We start from the raw sequence: 22,769 nt of genomic DNA on the forward strand, positions 1-22,769 counted from the left end.
CTGCCCAAATCCAGTCTAGCCCAGCTTCCCATGGGCATTTCCACTAGGGTATCCCTAAGGTACCACATACCACACTCAACTCACTGCAACTCTGGCTAGAATCTGATCTTGCCAAAACTTGTCCTGGTTCAGATCTATGTGAAGAAAGGTGTCCTCTGATGATATCTGCTGTGCCTGTTCAATCAACATTTATCAAGCATTTCATGTTACTTGTTATTCAAGAGCAGATGATAGGGGGGGCGTGCAGCTGTGGTGGAGGAGTGTTCATTGACCATTCGCACCAGCCGGTTGTCGAGCTGGCCTTGTCTTGTGGGTCTGAGCCACTGTGTTGTGTGCTGGGCCGGCCTCAACAGTTTGTACTGCAACGTGGCCTTTCTCTGCCAGCTGTAGTTTCCGACTCCTTTAGAACCATGCCATCATTTTGCAAGCAAAGCTGCTGGATGGTTCCACTCTTGCACACTGTTCAGCCCTGGATGCATGAAGAACAGACCGGCAGTGTAGATGCTTGCACACTTGAAATGAGTGCAGATTGTGGGCGTGCTAGAATGATCCAGTCCTGTTAGACAGAATAAGAAGGCCGTGTGTGTGTGTGTGTGTGTGTGTGTGTGTGTGTGTGTGTGTGAGAGAGAGAGAGAGAGAGAGAGAGAGAGAGAGAGAGCAGCTGGTGGTTCATGTGACATAACCCTTGGAAGACTTGTAGCTTACAAGGTGGTAGATCGTACAATGATTGAGTGTCCTTGTATGTTGTTGTCTGTCTGTGTCAGTTCGGAACAGGGAACACGGGGTCTCTCCCAGTGCCCTGACTTCATACCACAGAGAGAAGACCAACTAAAATCAATAGGAAACTGACTTCACCCAACCCTACTTGCGGCAAATACTATCACTGGCATGGAACTTCAGATATGCTTTGGTTGTGTTTTGTGTGAGAACATAAACTTACAGCCAAGCAGCTAATTCTTGCAAAAGGAAAAAAAAGAAAAAGAAAAAAAGAAACCGCCTCAAATTGCCAAATGAAACATGTTTCTCTAACCTGTAGGATCTTTTAAAATTTTGGATTGAGATTTTTGTGAAAATAATGACTTTGAATTATTCGGTTACCATGTGCTGTTCATGTCATTTCTGCCTCCAGATCTGTAACTCATTGTTGACTCGGGACCCTGAGATAAGGGTTATCAAATCGGACGTACTGATTGCACCCAGTTTTTCTCATCTTCTGTTATTCTTTTTTGGCAGGTCATAGAGCTGAATATATGACCACAAGGTAGGCAGAGATTTCCTCGTAGTCCTTAGTCTGCCTCGCTTTCTCCCTTTAGCAAGAGAAATCACCAACCACAGACGATCGTCTGGGCGTGACGAAGCTCAGCACCTTGAGGGCGTTAGGTTCTCTCCAGGTTCCCATCCTCTTGAGGTTTGAACACCTGCCACACGCCTTCCTGGATGTGCAATGTATAAAAACGTCTCCGCAAGGTTAACTGCAGAAGGACAAGGGGTGCTGCCTGGGAGGGGTCTGCACACACTCGTGTGTATTTATGAAGGCTCCTCTTAAGCTGCCTGGCACCACAGGACTGCAGGTGCTGCTAGCTGCACACTCCATTAGTCCCAGCCTCCTGCCGGGAGATTCTGAGGGGTTCCCCCACGAAAGGCTGTATCAGCAGGTTTGTCCTCTCATACACACGTAGATTGCTGTGGTAATAGCTAATGAAGCTCTTCAGGCTGTCACATAAAGTCTCAGGATTTTACTTCTGACCTGGGCTTCCCGAACTGGGGCCAGATGAACTTGAGAGGTCCTCATTTCCCATGATAGTGCAAGATGATTGCTGCAGGGTTTGCCGGAATAGCATGTGGTACACTGGATATGTGCAAGCTGGAAAGACTGTGTGCAAGCCTGAAGGCCTATCCACCAAAGCAAACAGGCAGAACAGTCTCGAGCAGCACAAATAGGTGTGAGCCTACCCCATAGATGTGTGGGCAGGGATACCCTGAAGTCTGCAGAGACAGAAACTCATGTGAATCCGGGCCTCACTCCAAAACCACATTGAAACCAATCCCTAATTTTCTCAGGGGTGACCTGTTCTTGTAAATGATTACATATAATCAAAGCCTGTTAATGCACGAGGAATACTGAACAGATGTGATGCTACCTACACTGGGGAATTATGAACCAACTAAAAATATTTAAATTCATCGTGTAGAAATCTCTCAAAGCCTAATTACAGTTACATTTAGGTGTGCGCTTCATAAACCAAACAAAAAAACCTGGCTTTATAACACTTGGCTAGATAGCTCACAATAACAATTTATAATATCATTTTTAAGTAAGCTACAAGAAAAAAATAAATAAAAATGCCAGTCTTAGCACACAGGGAACGCCGCAGTCTGAATGGACAGCTCCTGTGCTTCTGATACATAAATAAAATCGAAGGAAAAGGATGGGAGTGTTTTCTCCTGGGCTGGGGTGGGGAGGGAACCCAGGGTCCCTGGTGGTGTTATTTTGATATGACCTAAGGGTGTTTCATTTATTGTCTGATTTCTGCCATGCTCAGTAATTATATCCCCTTCCCTTAGGCCTCCAAACGTCCCCCCTAAGCCCCAGAAACACAGGAAGTCCAGGGCCCGCTGCCAGTTTAATGCTAAGTTGTTTAATGGGGATTTGGAGACATTCGTCAAGGTACTGCACCAGCCGCCAGTGGCTGACCTCCATGCTCCTCACTATAATGGTCTCAGCCTCCCATGAATGAGGCAGGGTCATTATGTCCCGGGTCTGTCCTGGGGCTCTTTGCTTTCCCAGAAAATCAATATAATAGTTCCTGAAGTCAGAGAGGAACGGATATTTGGATTTCGAGTCTTCTGAAAGAAAAATAAATTAATGTGGATCTTATATGAGCAAAAGAAAAAGCCCCCTCACACCCTGGTTTTTGTTTTGTTTTCCTTTTTCTTTTTCCAAGCCAAAAATTGTAGGGAAAGGAAAAGAAAAACTTGATGTAATATTTTCTCGTTACTTGTGCAGATGAGGCGGCACAGTGCGCATGTTTTTAAATCCGCGTTAGCCTCACTTGGATGCAAGCACGAGTCTGACTTTCTCATGACTTAAGGAATTCATTATATTGGATAAATTTTGTACAGCCCTAAAGTCTGTATCTTGAATCTCTGCCGTGTTTACTCTCTGCCTTCTTTCTTCTCATCCTGTATTTCTGATAATGCTTCTAGCCGGGGACGGAGGAACTCTCACGCGAGACATCAGGTATTGTGCCGGAGGGAAGCGAGGGCCTCTATCCGCTGGCATCATTTGCAACTCATACCCATGCTTGGCTTTAATTAGAGTTTTTAAGGTCTTTAAAAGAAAAATGTTTGCAGTTGGAAATTAGGCAGTTTATAAATAGGCCTTACTTAGGAAAGCCTGTGGGAAGCAGTCACTAACTGAAGATGAATAAGCCTCACCAGTGAGAGTGGATGAGTCGGTTTTTACCTGATGCCTTTGGCAAATGCATCCAAGTTGAGTTACGGAAAGTCTGTGTGAAATACCAAATACATATTTAATATTGAATTATAGATTCTTCTGTAAATTGCATGAAAAAGATAAAACATTTCATAAGAAGGGCTATTGTGTATTTGGAAGCTAACTATAGTAGAAGACAGCATTTTAAATATTTAAAAGGTTCATAATTTATGTTATAGACATCTTAACTTCTTTAAAGATAGATCTGTTTATTAAATCTGTGCACTAGCAATTAAAAGGCTTGCATTAATGTGTGTGCTCATGTACATGGCACTTAAATACATTCATGCTTGTGTGGATACAGAGGGAGAGAAATTAGAAATGTCTGGAAGTCTTAAAAGTGAGCCCTAACCCTGGGATGAAATAAAAGGCCACTGAACAACCTAAATAGCAATCACAATGCCATTGCCTTGAGCCTTACGCTCCTATTGAATCTAATTTACTATAAATGTATTGTCAAATTTGACTTGAATCTCGATTCCCAGCCCATAGCTCACAGGCATGAGCTAGTTAAAGAGAAGAGGGAACAGTCAAAGGATGGCATCGAACTGTGCCCCTATGGCTTGGGAGGAAGGGAGAAGGCAGAAAAGCCTCAGAGGCAGATGAACCTGTCTGTTCCCTTTGCTGGTGTGGTGTGGGAGCAGCTACTTAAGACGATGCACATATTAGAGATTTTGAAAATTCTTCGCTAACAACTGTCAGCTAAAGGCAAGCAAACAGAGAGACTGAAGAAAGGCTAAGGTAGTTCTTGTGAAAACTCCATTGTGTGAGCTGTGCAGATGCAACACTGGAGAGTCTCTGGAACCCAGGGAACCCAAAGGTACTGAAGTCTCTCGCTGTACTTCTGGAAAGGACTTCCAAGCTCTCCCAGATGGCCCCATGAGATGGCAAGACCAAAACCATCTTCCCATAGGGAAACCGAGGCACAGAGAAATGTTTGGATGGTGGTATCTGGAGAGCAGTCCATAATTCCACTCCTTGTGAAATATTTTCAACCCAAACATCTAGCATTCGTGAAATTTAAATGCTCATTATATTTTTACTACAAAGTGCACTCTATCTAAATGAGAGGTGAATGTTGGTTAAAAGACTAACCACCATCTAAGTGGATGTCAAGACGAAATGTTCAACATGATACCGTGAAGATGTAAGAGTTCAGAACTTTCTGAGTGCAAACAGTTTTCTTTGAATCTTTTTTTCTTTGTCTTTATGCTAAGTTCAGCAGAGATGTAAACTAATACCCTCCGCTCATCACTTACACTTAAGTATTTGTTGCTCTTTTAAATTGGAATGGGACACGAATTGTTTATAAAATGTTACTTCCATTAAACCATGCTTGTGTCTTACAGAAAAAGATCCTTTCGTGTATTCAGTAAATTTTGGTGTAATTACACCACCTTCCCTGAGCCAACTAGCCTCCACTAAGATGCGTTTTATTTTTTAAGGCTCTTCTTTAAGGGGCTCATAAAACGTATGCTCCTAAAGCAAATTAACTAATTAGAGAAGCCTAATACAGTCTCCAGAAGTAATTGAAACATTAAGTGTTCTATACGCTGGTTGCCTGAAAGCTTGAAAATAAAACTGTGTCTTAAGCAGCACGTTGCCCATGTTGGAGACAATAAAGACGGGGAGAAGAGTCTGGGCTGGCAAGATCCAGTATCCCTAGGCTCTGCTTTCCAGCTAGACTGGGAAAGCTAACTGTCCTGCATTGTCATAGTGTGCTAAGACCAAGTTCTTAATGTTTCTGAGTAAAGCTCCTCAGGAGTATGTGCCCGATGCCCGCTAATCCCTTTCAAGTCCCATGTTTCCTGGAAAGATCTTATTCCTAAAAATACATGAGAAGCAACGCCATCCCTCGCCATTCTTTTTAACTCACGGAGTGCATGCCATCAGTACACGTTTAACTGGCCTCCGCCGCCCCCACAGCCCATCTGTCATGAAAGCATTTCCAGCATTTTCTTAGTAGAGGATGGTGACCATTTTATGAGGTGTTGGACCCAGAAGACCAAAGCAGTCTTCCTTGCCTTCATCCTTAAGATGGGCTAAGTAAGTTCTGATGCAGACTAAGTAAATACGTAACATGCTTTAGTCCCCTATGAAGACCGTTTGTAACTGCCACCATCGGGGTGGTGTGGTTTTAGTAACATGGCGGAGAGAGCCCTAAGAATCCTGAAACGGCTAATCAGACAGAAGATGCTGCAGGGGGAAACACACAACATTCTTTTTACCTGCTGCCCATTGATCACCTCAAGTTAAGACTCTCAAGATGAGTCACTCACTTGGGCATGCAAGTGAAAGATAAGGAAAGCACTTAAGTTTTGGTTTCCTTGTTCTTGTCTGAGGCAGGGTGTTATCTGTCCTAGCCTCCTGCTCAGCCTCCCAGCTGGGAAAACTATAACAACCACTCCCAACGCCAACTAGCCTCCCAACATATCTAGAACACCCTATGTTAAATGTATTTATTTTAGCTTGCTTCAGAACTGAAATACACCTTTGTCTACATCTACATTTTTTTTCACGCTTTTTGTTGTTGTTAATTCTTCCTGGAGGAATTTGAGGGAGGAGAGGGGGTGTATTTGGAAAAGATCACCTGACTAGGACATACGCCACTCTAATGACTAAACTATGGCTCTTATTTCTCTGTGTGACTCACCCTTCTCCACTGACATTTCCCGGTCTCCTCCTCTCTCCCCAGGACTCGGGCCAGATAATCCCTCTCATTGTGGAAAGCTGTATTCGGTTCATCAATCTGTACGGTAAGCAGTCTTCACCGTGGAACCCCGATTTAAAAGCAAGGACTGGGTTTGTTTCGCTAAGCATGTATTTTTGATGGCGTTTTATTCTTGAGGGAAAAAACGAGCGAGAGAGATCTGTGGGCATGAGAGCGTTTCTCACGGTTGTCTTCTGTTGCTGTAGGTCTCCAGCACCAGGGGATTTTCAGAGTGTCTGGTTCCCAGGTGGAAGTGAATGATATCAAGAACTCCTTTGAAAGAGGTAACCGCACGTCTCTACCCATAAGTAAAACGTGTTGAAAACCCACTCTGAGAATTCTGTTTTCGGCCTGCCGTCCTCGACCCTGCGCAGCCCCAACACCTCCTTCTTGCACACGCTTCATTGAGGAGGCTGGGGAATGAGTTGTTCTGTCAAAAGCAGAAAAGCCTATGAGCTTTGTCCCCTGGGTTTAGGATTCACACTGACTGTTCATGACTTGTATCGGTGGCACCTGACAGGGTTCTAGAAGGGGTAGGCTGGCCCGATCTACATGGTGAGGGATGGGACACCTCGTTCCCACTTCCAGCTTCTCACATTCCTTTGTCAGTGGCTCTCTCCTTCTTCATGTCCCCACGCCACATCCCCTTCCCGTGACTTTCTGTTCATAATTGGCCGAGATGCAAGTCATACTAAACTATTAACGAGTTAGCAAAACCACACTCCGACCCTGTGTCAGGGAGACCCTGAATTGAATCGAGGTCTTCTATTATTGATGGTGGGATTTAGCAAGGAACTCCAGCCTTAATTTGACCTCTGTTTCCTCATCTGCAAAGCTGCAGGGTTGTTATGTGGTTTAGATCTGGCCTGTGAAAATACCTGGCCCGCTAATGATGCTATTGGTTATTAATGCACCCCGACTGTCGCAATTTGCATTGCATCTACTTCTGGGTTCCTCTGTGCCTTCCCTCCACTTGGCAGTTAGGGCAAAAATGCAGAGCAGTTACAGTGTGGAGATTTCTGCCGTCTCTCTTTCATGACCTATTTTCCCTTACCCAGAGTTGCCATAGAGCCCTTTGAAGTTAGAAGCCTCTGTTGAAGAGGTAAAGTTGGCACCACGATGTCTTCTTTTTGGTTCTCCAACCAATACATGTAGGACAGACCAGTCTCCCAGCATCAGCTAAGTGTGCCACGCCCCATACACTTGGGTGAAGCCCAGGTGGGAATGGCTAGGGGTAGAGTTCTTTGTGGCCACCCGAGACCAATGAATGCTTTGTTATTTACTCTTGGAAATGCCTCTTATTTTTGAATACCTAGGAGAGCTTTTTCTCTCAAAGGGCAAAACAGTAATAATAACAATTAATAGTAATAATAATAACAATACAGTGATTCTGGCCAGCTCCGCATTCAGCAATTCCCTGCCCTAGAAAACAGGGAAGAGAAACAAGAGTCCCCCTGAGAATTAGCTCCCCCCAAAGGCGTGCGTGTGTGTGTGTGATGACTGCTCTGTGAACTGAGGGAAGGAAGACCAGGCCTGCCCGTGCATAATGGAATTTGCTGTATGGCCCTGTGTCATGTTGTACCCTGAAAAAGTCCAGTTCATGTTCATCCCCAGAAAGACAGAGTAAGGAGCCAGCTAATATCTTACACCCAGAAACTGTAACTCTGTTAGTGTTCAGTTTTTTTAATATTCACTTTTCACACAAACTCTTGGGTACGAATGAGTAAGGGCACATTTCAAATCCCCTGCCCTGGTCCCAAAGTCCCCCACTGTTAAAAGCAGCTGTGAACTCTCCATGTCCCCTGCCCCTCAAATAGCTACCTATTTAGTGCAGGTGTTCACAGACAGTTTGGGCTATTTCTGGTAAATTCTGCTGACCCATGTTGCATAGCCAGACCAACCTCAACTATATCTTTCTCACAATGGAATAAGAAACACTGAATGTAGTTTTTCTGGTTCGTGTCAACCTAAGTTTACTGATTTTAGCTTTGAAAAAAAATGCTGGGTAAAATTATAAACCCTACAATGTTTTATTTTAAGATTTGGGCAAGTTGTAAGGGAGTGTTTGGTAGCATAAGATTTTTTTAAGCTTTATTTTAGCCAACTATTTTTAGGTTAATCATGGGGTAGGCTATCTAAACCAATTATTTCAATTTTAGTAGCATGTAATCTTTGAAAGAGCCTAATTAAAAGATTCATATGCCTCTCTCTCTTCCTCTCTCTATCTGTGTGTGTGTGTGTGTGCACATGTGTGTACACTCAGGTTTTTGTTGAGGAAAAAAAAAGAGTACTTTGTATATAACTGATTTTCTTCTTTTTAGGTGAGAACCCTTTGGCTGATGACCAGAGCAACCACGATATCAATTCTGTGGCTGGCGTTCTGAAGCTCTACTTCCGAGGGCTGGAAAACCCCCTCTTTCCCAAGGAAAGGTTTAATGACCTTATTTCTTGTATCAGTAAGTGAGCTTTTCCTATTCCTTTTCTCTCATTCTTTCCTCAGCCAAATTCTTCTCCTCACCAACTGCCCTCCTGGACAGGCAACTGCCCTCATTCACATACCCCACCCCATTTGCTCCATCACCACAAACCGCCTGAGGCCGTTGGCTTCCAGTCTGCGTCCAATGTGAGTCACCCTCACCCTGCGCTCAGTGGACTTGGCTTTGTAGCTGGGAGGTGACCACATGGTCGCCAGAAAAAGCAAAAGTGCCAGCCGAGAGGAAAACAATATGAGCTTGGGAGTCAGAAATGCAGCTTTTTCATTGTTGATTTTTCTCAATCTATATTAAAAGATGTTTTAATATTCCTTCAAGAATAAGGTAAAATAAGATATAAGGCCATTTGTATGGTATAAGAACGCCACATGGTAAGTATCTGTCAGCAGGGATCCTGAGCCGATAGGAGTATTGTGTGCAATGTATTATGAGGCGGATAGTCAGTCATCAGAGAAGCATTGGTACCTGTTCCCAGTCAGATTTCATGACCCTGTAAATACAGTGCCTCTCTAAGTCCACATCCCCAGGTTGACCAGTTGACCTCAACCACATAAGATTTCATAAGAATCAGATTTCACGCTTAGCTGACCTAATGTGCAATATACATCACACTTCAGAAGGCATTGTTCAGGTTTGTAGGCTACACTTGCCACACTTAATTCTCAGTACGTAGTAAGTGTTCAGTCCATCGTTGTTGGTAAAGTTTAAAAGAAAAGAGCAAGTTAGCACCAGAAGTCCTCCTGCTGCCGTCAGCACCTAAAGTCCTGCTTCTTGTTGTGTGTTCGCTGCTCAACTGCAGTACTGCCCAGCCGTTCCAGGCAGATATCCTGTATGGAGTTCACACAGGTGAGTGGTGTGGCCATTCATCCCACCCATCTTTCGTAGCCTGAATCCTTGACAGCCACTGCCGGCCCGGCGGGAAATAACTGAACTGGAGGTGTCTCTAGAATTCTCCCTCTGCCATGTCGAGAACTTCCCTCGTGTCCTTGCCAGAGAGTTAAGTCTGGACTCCTAAGTCTTTCTGTGGTTTTCTGAGGATATACCTCACATCAACCAAAATGCAGCAGCCAGGCCAAGGCCATGGGGCTGCACTATCTGTTAGCATTACTGAGTTACGTCACACTTCCATGGGTGAGAAATGGTATTCCTCTGTTGGTGTCCATAACTGAGGTCACTGGGCTAGGAAGACTTAGGTTCAAATCCTGGCTTTGTGAGCTTTATGAACTTGGATGGAATTAATTCTTAATCTTATTAAATAGCTTGCTTCTTTTAACTTCATAGAGTCTGCGTAAAGAACAGATCAGATAATTCAGGTAAAGTGTTTAGCCTCGTACTCAGACAAAGTAAGCTTTCATCCGTGTCCCTAGTCCTCATCACTTCTGTGACAGCTGGGCCTCAGGAAAACTTGGGTCACACTGCCGATACCTGGTACAACCGCTTAGCTGCCTAGCTGTTCTCCCCAATGTATTTCTCTGGCATAATTGCTTCAGATGCCTTTAGGAATTAAGTTGCTGTGTCCAAAACATGATATTGGTTCAAGTGTGACTTTTCTGTAACAATCAGGCAAGGTTTTTTACCAAATCGGGCTTACCAAAATATGGTAAGAAAACATACAATACATGGAAATTTTGTTTACTTTTTGTGTGTGTGTGCATGCATATGTGTGGATGAGTATGTATATGTGTGTGTGTGTGTGTCTGTATGTGTGTGTGAATGTGTGTGTATAATGGTAGGGCACACATGTCATGGCATATACATGAGTATGTATGTGTGTGTATCTGTATCTATGTGTGTGTCTGTGATGGTAGGGCACACATGTCTGTGTGTGTGTGTGTGTGTGTGTGTGTGTGTGTGTCTGTGATGGTAGGGCACATATGTCATGGTGTACATGTGGCGATCAGAGGACAGTCTTCAGCAGTCATTTACCATCTTCACTGTAGAATCCAGGGATCCAGCTCAGGTTGTTCGGCTTGCACTTCTACCCATCTCCCTGGTCTTGGTGGGTTTTTGGTGTGGGTTTTGGTTTTTTCCAGTACTGAGTTTCAAACCCAGGCCTTTGCATTCCCCATTCCAATACCCATGTCTTAGAGAAGACACAGGAATGCCAGGGCTGCAGGTTTCTGGGTGCATTTGCAGCCTGAGGTTTAACTGAGCTGGTGTCGTGACTTAGGAAGTGAATGTTCCGCTTACAAACTCTCCTATGTATGGAGCAGTCTGCCTCAATCATGTTTTTCCTAATACTATTTGTAGTGGACGTTTCTTCAGAATAGGGGCTCTTTTCAAAGATGATTTTTAGATCTCTCCTTATGTAACAGCCACTTTATATAACAAGCAGCTTTCTTCCCATCTCTAACCTCTTTAAAAGGAGGAGACGCCTGGCTAATACTGACTGATCTCTGGATCAGCAGTAGTTCCTACCAACATGACTCTGGTATACCTGCATTTCCCCCTAACTTTTCCATAAATTCTTTGAAAGAGGCATGCCACCCATTATTGTATCCCCTTCACCAATACCACATACAAACTTGTTGTTTGTTGTTGCTATGTGTGTGAGAGACAGACAGACAGAACTCTGGAGCAAATATGGAGGACAGCTTCCAGGAGTTGGCCCTCTCCTTCCACTCCACTGAAGCAGGATCTCTCTAGTTGTTTCTTTGCCATATATTCTGCAAGCTTTGGGACAACTCTGTCTTGGCCTCCCATCTCCCCTTAAGGTGGTGGGGGTACAGATTCCCACCACTGTAGCCAGACTTCTAGACTTCTAACTCAGATCCAGAAGTTGAACTCAGGACATCGGGCTTGTATCCATGTACCTGATACTATAAGCTTTATACTCTTAGGATCAAACCAATGGCTTGTCTCCTATGCTCAGAGCTTTCCGGCGACTCGGTGACTTGATTCCTGCGTTGAAGAAACTTAAAATCTAGCAAGAAGGAGAATACAGCATACCCTGAGACTGAAAGCTGTAGTGGGAAGGAACCTCAGGGTAACAGAAACGTTTGCCTGTGACCTCTTAATCATTGCAGTGGTTGGGTTTGATTTTCCCATAAGATCATTTCTTGTGGCAGCTCATGGGGAAAGGTCTCTCTCCCTTTCATTGTTCCTAGCTTTCTGCTAGGAACATGTGTGCATGAGTTGTTTGCCTGCTTCTTTGTGTCTCCAAAGAGCCTCATTCTTCAGAAGCCTAGATGGATGTAGTAAAGGGAGGGGGTTGTAACACATTCTCTGTGGTTAATGTATGAGATCCAGTCCCTAACTCACTGGAAATCCCTTCTAAAGGATGACTTAGCCAGATGATCACACGATGAAATCAGATTAAATATACATTGGAAAATGACAGGCCTCGCTGCGTCTCGGTTTCTCACCCAAACATTGTTTTGGCTGTTTGCTTTTTTAAACTGGCTGCTTTCTGAATGACTTTGTGAGTGCTTCTGACCACACCAGCAGTCAGGCAGCTTGCAGCAGGACCGTGCATTACGGCTCTAGATTCCTGAGGTTTACAGCTAAGCAATTACTCAAGTAAGGCATGAAATTTTTTTTTCCTGGCCTGGTCATGGGCACAGATGAAACATTGCACTTCATTTTGCATAATGTATTATCATTTAGGTGACTCCTTAGACATGAGAAAACATTTTTATAGCAGGAGATATTTTTCCTGGCACAGAAATAACCCTAAAAATACATAAAACTCACACAGGATGACATACTGCCCCCCCCCATAAGCCACCACCCAAGGAGAAGCAATGATGTGTTCCTTCTGGGCATTTGTGCGTCCTTCTGGGCACAGTGCTTTTGAAGCCAGTGCAGAGCTAGTCTGTCCTTTACCGCTTGTGGCATTCCTTATCACCTGCGGGAGAGGTAACCCCATGACCTCCCTGTAATTAATCACCCAGCTGTAACAATTCCTGCGGCTCAGTTGGCCTACCTCCCAGCTGTCTTCCCTGTGACAAGATACCATGTATCGGTGTGTATCTCTGGGAGAGTAGAAACTCTTTTTTTCCATCAAGGTCCTTATCACAAAACAGTGTGTGATCATTGCAAAGGTGGCTAAAAATGGCTTAAAAGAGCACACTGGAGCAGTGGCGTGGGCACCACGGAGAAACATTCTGTGTGAGAAAAACATCCTCGTGTTGTATGTTAACATGGTATGACCCCGATACCACTGTTACATCCTAAACCCCGCAACTCCTCAGCACCGTCAAGCAGGCAGGTCCATGCTTTTTGCAACTACCTTTTGTTAGGCAATTAGTCTGTGATCCCTGTTGAAAACCATTAAATAAACTAAACACATCCATTGGTCCTCTACACGGCGAGAACTGCAACTCTTCCAGTGCCTCTCCCGATTGTGCACATGATACCAACATACGTGATACATACTCCCCAAAGCAGCTTCATCCACTGGGGAGCACGGGGCACAGTGTTTTAGTCTGCTCACAGTTTTATATAACCATTATCATGGGCGATGTCAGGATGCTTTCATTATCCCAGAAAAAAAAAAAAAAAAAAAGCCCAATTAGCAAACCCTAGCAATCACTTTCCGTTCAACTGTAGCCATAGCCACCCCCAGTCCTCCCAACCGCTTACTAGCTCGCTGTCTCTGTAGATTTACCTCTTCTGGTGTTTCCCATGAATGGACTCATGCTGCTGTGGTCTTTGTAACAAGGCCTTTCACTTAGTGTGTGTCATAATAAGACATTCACCTTATGTTATTAGAAAATAGTAATTCCATTGTCTGAGTATACATGCTTTCAGGGAAACCCATCATATCGTGTAACAGCTAATCAGTTTGAAGTTTCTTTTCAAAATGATGAAAATTATTCTAAAACTGGTGGAGGTGGCATGTAACACTGGTGTATTGAGTTCATTAAGTTTATCATTTAAATGGGCAAAGTATATGATTTGTGATTGTAGCCTCGTATTGCTGCTAGTAGTTAAATTATAGCACAGCATGCTGCCTTTGTGAGCTTATACTTTTAGTATGGTTTTCACTAGTTATATGATGGCTTCTGTTTTATGAAACAAATCCTATTTTTACACACGTGTAATGGCTCGGGAAAGTTAGGAACATACAGAATCCTCTTTTGTGCTTCTTTGTGCATGTATCTATTGTCCACTGTTGGTTATTTCATAGAAAAGAACCTTTGAACTCTATTATTATTATTATGATGATGATGATGATGTGTATATATAGACAACTCCCCCCCCCCAGAGCCCCCTGAGAACTGAACACAAGTCCTGTTCAAGAGCAGTAAGTGCTCTTATCCACTGAGCCATCCTTCCAGCCCCCGAGCTTTGGAACTCTTCCAGATGCCGTATGCTACGGCTATTATAAATTGTCTGCCTCTTCTGATGTACCCCGTGGCTTTCTCTCTAATTCTCCATTTCTATTTGATGTCATAGAATCTCGTTCTTAAGATTCCTTGATCTCTGAAAATGCTTAATTGCTGAGTATCCAATAGGTGATGTCTAAAGCTTTTGAAACAAAGACTCGGTTTCTCTACGGCATGCAATATAATTAGTCAGCAGACCCAGGATTATTATTTGTTGTTTATATAAAATACTTTTGCTTTTTCAAGTGCTGCTGGTGAGCAAGGGGAGAAGGCAGTGGTTCCACTCACAGAAGTCAGTCTAACAGCTGTTTACAGATGTTTCCATGTGTTTATCTCTAACCTTGGGAAGTTAGCAATAACTCGGGTGAAGGCAAGGGAAGGTCCTTCTGTATGCATTAGTATGAACCTCTTTCTTTCCCTCTTATTCACACGAGAAACTGATTCATACCTTGCTTTGGTAGTGTGAGCCTAAGCGTGCCTTGAGATTGGTAACCTCCCCTTGGTCTATGGGCCTCAGAAATACATGTGTACCCGCGTTTAGGGTTCCTTCCTGTATGTGGCCACCAACAGCCTGTCTAAGGAGAAATGTCTACCTTGTGACTTATTGTAGACCTTAGCAAAGAGTGCCACCAAAGAACCAATAAGAGGGGACAGTGGCCATTTGTGCTTGTTGTCATTTCCTTAAGCAGCTCCAGTTTGGGGGCATTTTTCAGACGTGTGCATAGAGCTATCACCCTGCAGCTCTGTCAAGTGGGGGGGGGGTTGGTGTGAGCCCTGAATTGCTAGGAAGAGAACTTAAGTTCTCTTGGGAGCCTTTCACACATCACCAAGCTTAGATGCAGGCCACTTTTACCAACTGCATGAGGTCTTCGGTTGTAGGAGCAAAACCCAGCTTAAGAGAACTCCAGGGGAGGTCAGATTTTCCTGCCACCTCCTGAGCCGAAGGCCCATGAATTGCCAGCTAGAAGCTAATCAGTGTGTTGGTGACAGCCACACATTCAGCCTCGCTAACTGCACTCAGGAGAAGTGAGCTGCTTGCAGCAGAGCTGAGCTCCTGGAGACTGCACATACGAGCCTCCTGTGCAGCCCACAGGGAAACATCTAGGTGTCTGATGTAGGGCTGAGGCCTGGGTGCAGATGAATTGACAGCAGCTTCCAGAACACCAGCAACGGTCCTTGCTCACTCTGGTGTGTGTGTGTCCACTGTAGTTGCAGGCCTCGTACGTTTGCATTGTACAATCTATTGTCATCTTTTTGGAGTCTCTCTTTAGATGCTGTTCAACATCTAAACCTTGCATTTGCACCCCACAGGCTCCCCAGTTCTTTTATGGTGAAGTACAGGACAAAATTCACCATCTTTGGGTGTGTGCTGAAGTGCAATGGGTTCACAGCACTGTGGCTCCATTGTCATTATTTCTAGAATGTTGTCTTCTTCCCAAACAGAAACTTGGTAGCCATCAAACAACAGCTGTCCCATCTTCTCTCCCCGCCAAGCCCTGCAGCTCTGCTCTATGACTTGGCCTAATATAGGTGCCTCCTATGAATTGTATCATGTAGTAATGGTTCACTTTGCTTAGAGTGGCTCCCTCATGGTTCATCCATGGAACGATCTTCCTCTCTCTGACTAATATTCCAATGCACGTCTATACCACGTTATCCCATTCGTCTGTCTACCAATGTCTGGGTTGCTCCCACTTTGGGGCTGTTGTAAATAATGTTGCTGCGAATTGCATGTTCAAGGAGAAAAGAGACGGAGGTTAGGACGCAGAGATTAAGAGGCTGTTCTCGTCAGGCTAAACCACTTCTGGGGTGACCCTCCCTTTACGATATGTGACAGACACTAGAGATAGTAATACAGTTCAGGCAGCGGTGGCAGTAGCACACGCCTCTAATCCCAGCACTCAGGTGGCAAAGTCAGGCAGTTCTCTGAGAGTTCGAGGCCAGCCTGGGCTCCAGAGTGAGTGAGCTCCGGGACAGCCGGGGCTGTTACACAGTGGTAGCATTTTGTATCATTTCCTTTTTGACCTTTTGTTTTCAGCTCTAAGCTAAGACCTCAGTATTTGTCTTGTAGTCCCCAAGATCCTCAATTAAGCAGCACGTGTTTTGTTACATTAGAACCTGTAGGGGCCCTTATATGTAGCCAGCATAAGAGCAGAGAGGTCACTGCCACCCTGGGAGCAGCAGTATGATCTCTGTGGCCATAGTAAACTTAGTAATTGTTTCCTTTGGAGCATAACCATAAAGTCATTTCATCAAAGTTTTCTAATGGGGAAGTGCTACTAAATTTCGGGTTGTTTGATTTTTGTTGTGCATGTGTGTATGTGTGCGCCTACATAAGTTTATGCACACCACACGCACACAGGAGCCCAGAGAGGCCAGAAGAGGACATCAGATCTCCTGGAACTGGAGTTACCGGCAGTGTGAGCTGGAAGCCAAAGCTGGGTCCTCTGTGAGAGCTCCGAACTGCTGAGCTGCCTCTCTGGCCCTCAGCATTAATAGGGGAGCATAATGTATGTCATTTTATGTATCTGAGGGCAGTTGTTCTTTTAACAGAAAGCAGCAACAACTTAGACTCTTTAAAGTCGGCCGCTACAAGCCTTCAGTTAATGGGCAATGTTCTGTGGCATCGCAGTGTTCTGGATACACTGTTGCCACTTAGCGTCTCTGTGACTTGCCAACCTCCTCATGTTACTCCTTCCTCCTCCTCCATCCAGTGTGGTCCCCAGGCTCAACCCCAGGTTGTTGTAGGAGACAGTTGTTAACTGTCTATTCTACTCTTCCAGGCTTCTGTTTCAACCCTGCTAGGGCTACACTGAGTAGTGATCCTGACAACCTAATTGTTGCATTCTTGTGGCCTGAATTTATAAACCTGCTTAGAACCTAGAAATACTAAGTAAGAAACCAGCAAGACCACTTCTCGGACAATAAATATGTATTTATATTCGGTAGATGTTGCCTCCCCCACCCCAATTCACAGTGGATTCTATATATATATATATATATATATATATAATCAGATCAGAAAGTTAAAGGAAGGAAAGTGTTATAGGAATGTTAATCTTACCAGATTTCTAAAGTCGTGTTTTCTGGGAGATGAGCATCCTCAGCGGCGGAAGGAGGTTTTAGTTCCCACTCACACTGACGGACTATGTGCTGTGTGGTGGACTCGTCTGGGGTTGAGCAGAAGTACTCATGTTTTTCCTACCTTTCCAGCTGCGCGGAGGGGGAAACAAAATGCCCTTTGATAATGGGTAGAAAGCAGCTTGAGTCAGCACTGAGAGTTCCAAGAAAATGAGCTTGGTATGAGTAATTAGGGCCACGGTTTCCAACCTTGACTCCATGAAAGAATCCCAGCGATTTTTTAAAACATCCCCCCCCCAGCCCCCGCATGTGACCCCAAGTCAAGGTTGAGCACCACAAGTTAATTCAAAAGAACTAGGTAGGACAGAATGGTAGTCATCCAAGTGACAAATGGTGCCAGTTAACTGGGGAAATGAGCAGTGAGGTCGTCAGGGACGGAACCACCAGAGACAGTGAAGCAAAGGGGAGTCACCATGCTAGAACTGATGATACAGCCTTGAGACTGTCGGAAGTGACCACTAGCACTAAGGAAACAGCCAGCCTGAAGAGATACATTGATTTGTGTGTATCTATATGTATATATGTACTGATAGACATTGATGGATGGATAGATACATTTATATATATATATGTATATATATATATGTGTGTGTGTGTGTGTGTGTGTGTCTGTATATTGATACACATCAACAAATACATCTCTATATATATTGATAGATGGACACATTAATGTGTGTTTGTATATCTGTGACTAGATAAATATGTATTAATATATGTATTGTATTGATAGATGGATAGAGACATACTTTGGTATGTATGTTTGTGTGTATCACCTATATATAGAGATACATGTATTTACATATAGTTAAGTATGTTAATATATTGATATATAGTTAAGTATGTTAATATATATTGATAGATGGATAGACAGATTGTATTGATACTGCTGTATCCCAGAAATCTGACTTAGTTCACAAACAGAAGGAACTGGAGCCATCCAGGAGCCATCCATATGAGCAGCAAAAGTCCTCACACCAATGTTTAAAAAAAAAAAAAACCTCTAACCTCTAAATTACAAATTACTCAAGACCATGGCCGTCACATAAAACAAACCAGTGTGGTACCACAACACTTGTGAAGCAAAGACCAGAGGATTTTGAGTTTGGGATCATAGGGGTTACACGAGACCATCTCTAAAAACTTAAACTGGGTGGAGAAAGAGGTAAGGTCAGCGTGCAGGTGAACTCAGGGAAAACAGTGAATGCTGTTGGGTCAGAGGAAACCCCACCCCTGGCGACGGTGACACACACGAGTTACCGTGTCCCGCGATGGTCAAGGTGTTGCTGCTCCTTGGGTGTGTCCCTGCAAGGCGTGCTGCCGTGACCGGAGGGACGCTGACCATGTTCTTCTGTCCTGCAGGAATAGACAATCTCTACGAGAGGGCGCTTCACATCCGCAAGCTCCTCTTGACTCTGCCCAGGTCGGTCCTCATAGTGATGAGGTATCTGTTCGCCTTTCTCAATCAGTAAGTACCCGTGTTCTGTCAACATGCCTGTCTGCATTCTGTCCATGGTCCTTGAATGCTACAGAATGTGCATCGAGTTCCAGTCACCAGCAGAGATGGGGCGGGACGTGACTGAATGTAAGCCGAGGGAACTTTTTTCCCCTCAGAAGATCAAGGTCTTTTTGGGATACATGAAAAGTCTGGAGAAACTGTGGCCGGCCGTAAATGCAAAATATCCAGAATGCTGCTATAAATAACACTTTGCAATGAAATGTGTGGGTTTTTTTTTCAGCTTCCATGCAAAGCGCATGTCGTAAATATGTAAACCATCTTCTCCTAGCCCCCCCCAAAAAATCACTCTTTTTATAAAATGTTGTAGGGAATAGAGGGAGGTTATAGATAATTTAGACATTAGTGCAAAAGCAGGGTTTTCACAGTTCCCTGTAATGAGACCTTGTAGAGAAGAAAATACTTGTCTTCCAGTCTACTACGATGAAGCGGGAATCTTGAGGAAAGCTTGATTCTTGATGGGTTCTCGGTTGTGTTGCTTGCTGAAGAGAGGGTTACACTGTAGACGCGTCTCCCTCAGATCTCATCCCAAAGTCGTCTTGCTTTGCCACATTCCCGTTAAGCAGCTACAAGCCCACAATTCCAGGGAGCCGTCCGCTAAGTGAACAGAGGGTTCCGAGTGTCTCTTCTTCAATGAGGATATTTTTTTTTTCACCCTGGTTTGGATGGAAGTGCTACCTAAAAAAAAGAAAGATGTGTACTGTGTCTGCCGTAAAGAGACAGATGCTACCCATGGTGGCTACCTTTGACTAAGCCTGGTTGTCACAGCCCAGGATCGTCTTGCAAAGAAGCATGCTTTCCCCTTCCCCAACTGATGTGGACCCCGTGGTGACCCACAGTGGCCTAGAAAAGCAATGGTGCAACCCAGAAAGCTCTCGAGGCCTCCATGCAACTCTTGGCGCAGCTCAAGTGAATGGCAAGCACCTCAGGAGTCGCACAGCTGGCACTGAGTTCCTCAGTTCTGCCCACAGGAGCCTGCACTTGCCTGCAAGGAAAGGTTCAGGCTGCCCTGCCCCGCCCCGCCCCGCCCTGCCCTGCCCCGCTTCTGAGTCTGCCTCTGCCTGGGATGCTTTGACTCTAGAATCCTGGAAAGGGGATTAGCTGTTCTTTTCGCCTGTGAAATCACAGAAATCAACTTTTTTTTATAACTCAAGTTTATATTCTTCAAGCTAGGACTAGAGTAAAGGCCTAGAAGGACTAAACCTGACTCTTCCTGCTGAGCTCAGGTATGACTTTTAAAAATTGGACAGTTTTTGTTCTGGATCTTGCTTCTTCCCCTGACCCATGTTTCAAGGTGATCTGTCTCCTGGTGGCAGTGTGCAGCGGAAGGGCGGGCATATGCTAGCTGTGGGGCTCACTTCTAGCATTTTCCACTCGGCACTCTCTTAACCTCCACTAAAAGCTCAAGCACCACGTCAGGTGGCATCTTGTCTGCGACTGTGTCACAAAGGCAGGGAGTCTGCGTTTCCGCCTTCCACTTGTCATCTGCTCACCGCATTTTACATTTCCTTTTGTGGCTGACATTCTATACATTGAAGAGATAACGCCTCCCAAGTCTCCAGAGAACTGCAAATTCCCTGTGCCTTAGAGGCCAGGCATTAAAGAGCGGGCTGGCCGAGAGTCACCTGTGAAATATCTGTAATGTTTCATGAAAATATCATAAGCTTCCGTAAGACCTAGGTTAGAAATTAGTTGCAGACAGCCGGCAATGTCCCCAGAGCTTCCCACCTCAGATGGAACAAGAACAGAATTAAGGCTTTGCCCCTTAGCCTCGTACCCTTCAGTGTCTTTTGTGGCATGAGTTGTCACCTAGGGGCGTTGACGCAGACAGAGCAATGGGTTATTAACCCACAGCTGTCCTTTGCCTCCTTGGAAAAAGAAAAAAAAAGATGTTGTGCTTTTATGCTAGGTGGGCTGTTTTAGTTTTGTATTGTTTTTCAAGATTTGTAAGGAGGGAAAAGTTGAAGACTGGGACTCCTTTGAGTGTCCGGGCAAATGTAAAGATATAATCGTAAAGCTTTATGGAAACTGTACTGCACAGCCAGACTGCCTGGAGCTGGGCAGACTTATGAGCCTCCAGCTTAATTTCCCAGTGAGACTCAACTTGGCCCTTATATCTATCAGTCATTTTAAACTCACGACTTTAGGAGGTGCCTCTCGCTCACACAGAGAGGATGCGTGTTCTCTCCTCGTTTCCTGTGTGGTTGATCGTGGTTGGCTTACACTGATTGGTGTTCACTTGAATGGGATAGGATATCGTATTTTCTCTGATTAAAAGAAAACAAAGACGTTGTTTAATCCATGTTTTCAAAATACAAGGTAAGGGTGCTGGAGAGATGGCTCCGTGCTGAGACTGTGCACGAACTCTTCCGTAGGATGTGAGTTCAAATCCCAGCACCCACATCAGGTGCCTCACAGCCACCCGTAACTCCAGCTCCAGGGGACCTTGCATGCCCTTATGCCCTCCACGGGGCACCTTTGCTCTCATGTGTCTACACACAAAAATGCATACATGCACACACTCACACACAGAGAGACACACACACACACACTCACACACATTCTTTTTTAGTAAAATAAATTTAAAATGTGAAGTGTCCTGTCGAGCAGGTTCTTTCCCCACACCCCTCCTTTACAAGTTCTTCCTTCCTTTTATAGTCTTTCCCAGTACAGTGACGAGAACATGATGGACCCTTATAATCTGGCCATTTGCTTTGGCCCAACCTTGATGCCTGTTCCGGAGATACAGGACCAAGTGTCTTGCCAGGCACACGTGAATGAAATCGTAAAGACCATCATCATCCACCACGAGGCTATTTTCCCGGACACTAAAGAGCTGGATGGCCCAGTGTATGAGAAATGCATGGCTGGAGGCGACTACTGGTGAGTCCCAGAGCAGAGCCCGACCCCTTAGGGACGCACAGCTACTGACCGGATGGTAAAAGTGAGTTAATCCAGCACCGAGGAGTTGAAAGTGCTGGCTGCTGAGTCATGAGGACCAGAGTTCAGACCCCCAAGCACCTACATCAAAGTTAGGTACAACAGTATGTCTGTAACTCCGGCACTGAGGCGTAGAGGCAGGAGGATGCGGGGAGCTCCCTGGCTATCCTGCCTCTCTCCAAACAGTGAGCTCCAGGCTCAGTTAGAGAGAGACCCTGCTCCAAAACACAAGGGAGGGTACAGTAGAGGGACAGTCCGGGGTGTAGGCCATCATGGCAGCAGAGACACGAGGCAGCTGCTCAGAGCACATCAGCACCCGGGAAGCGGAGGGGAGGGCAATGATGCCCGTGCCTTGAAGGAGCTCTCCTCTTCCTCCTGTGCCGTCCGGGACCGTACTGTCGGGGTGGGTCTTTCCACATGAACTAACCGAACCAGGGAATCTCTCACAGGCGTGCCCGGAGGCCAGGCACTTAGGTTACTCTAGAGCTCGCCGACATTGATGCTATTACGGTAACTGTCATAAACGTCATAGAACCAGGTAATCGTCGGAGGCTCTGGCGTCCCGGGGCCCGATTATCCAGAAATGTTTCCGCACTGGAAGTCTTGTGTTTTTCCTTGCTGTCGTAATTACTCATTTAGAAAGCAATACTCTTTGTTTCTCACGTGCTCTTTCTCCCAACAGCGACAGCCCATACAGTGAGCATGGTACGCTGGAGGAAGTGGACCAAGACGCGGGCACAGAGCCCCACACCAGCGAAGACGGTGAGTCCCGCCAGGGGCTCCTCGAAGTTGCTTTTGTTTTGTCTAAGCAACAGAGTTCCCTGGCTTCTCTCATTTGATTGGTGTTCGTTTTGTTCTCATGTTCTAAGAACCGGTGCTCCTCTCTTTGTGTGCCTGGTTTAAAGCAGGAGGGTTTAGCGCACTTGGATGGTTTGTATTTTGTGCTGGGTCAACTTTAAGAAATCCTTCTAACCCCTGAGAGAATGGAGACAGTCCTGTAGCCTGTCCTCGCCCTTGCTCTTAACACATGACAGACCTCCCCTCCTCGCCCCGTTTCCGGCACACCATACGCGTCGTTGTGACCATAGATCCAGCGCTACACAGCAGGTCTCTAGGGCGTGTCCACCTTGCCTGACAAACTCCCTAC

The 22,769-nt window shown here is 45.1% G+C and overlaps 1 protein-coding gene across 2 annotated transcripts in view; it reads left to right on the forward strand.

Annotated features, from left to right (window-relative positions):
• Positions 1-22,769, forward strand: part of Srgap1 (SLIT-ROBO Rho GTPase activating protein 1) — a 220,131-nt gene that overhangs the window by 181,639 nt on the left and 15,723 nt on the right. Inside the window, exons 11-18 of one of the 2 annotated variants that reach the window (XM_051176164.1) lie at positions 1,234-1,261; positions 2,566-2,668; positions 6,192-6,252; positions 6,413-6,490; positions 8,528-8,662; positions 18,529-18,634; positions 21,341-21,565; positions 22,305-22,384. In XM_051176164.1, coding sequence (XP_051032121.1) covers positions 1,234-1,261; positions 2,566-2,668; positions 6,192-6,252; positions 6,413-6,490; positions 8,528-8,662; positions 18,529-18,634; positions 21,341-21,565; positions 22,305-22,384 — 816 coding nt within the window. Of the gene's footprint in view, positions 1-1,233; positions 1,262-2,565; positions 2,669-3,207; positions 3,242-6,191; positions 6,253-6,412; positions 6,491-8,527; positions 8,663-18,528; positions 18,635-21,340; positions 21,566-22,304; positions 22,385-22,769 lie in introns of both variants that reach the window. The other variant, XM_051176165.1, reaches the window with a different exon arrangement.

This window comes from Phodopus roborovskii, unplaced genomic scaffold (assembly GCF_943737965.1).
Source record: "Phodopus roborovskii unplaced genomic scaffold, PHOROB, whole genome shotgun sequence".
Taxonomy (NCBI): Eukaryota; Metazoa; Chordata; class Mammalia; order Rodentia; family Cricetidae; genus Phodopus; species Phodopus roborovskii.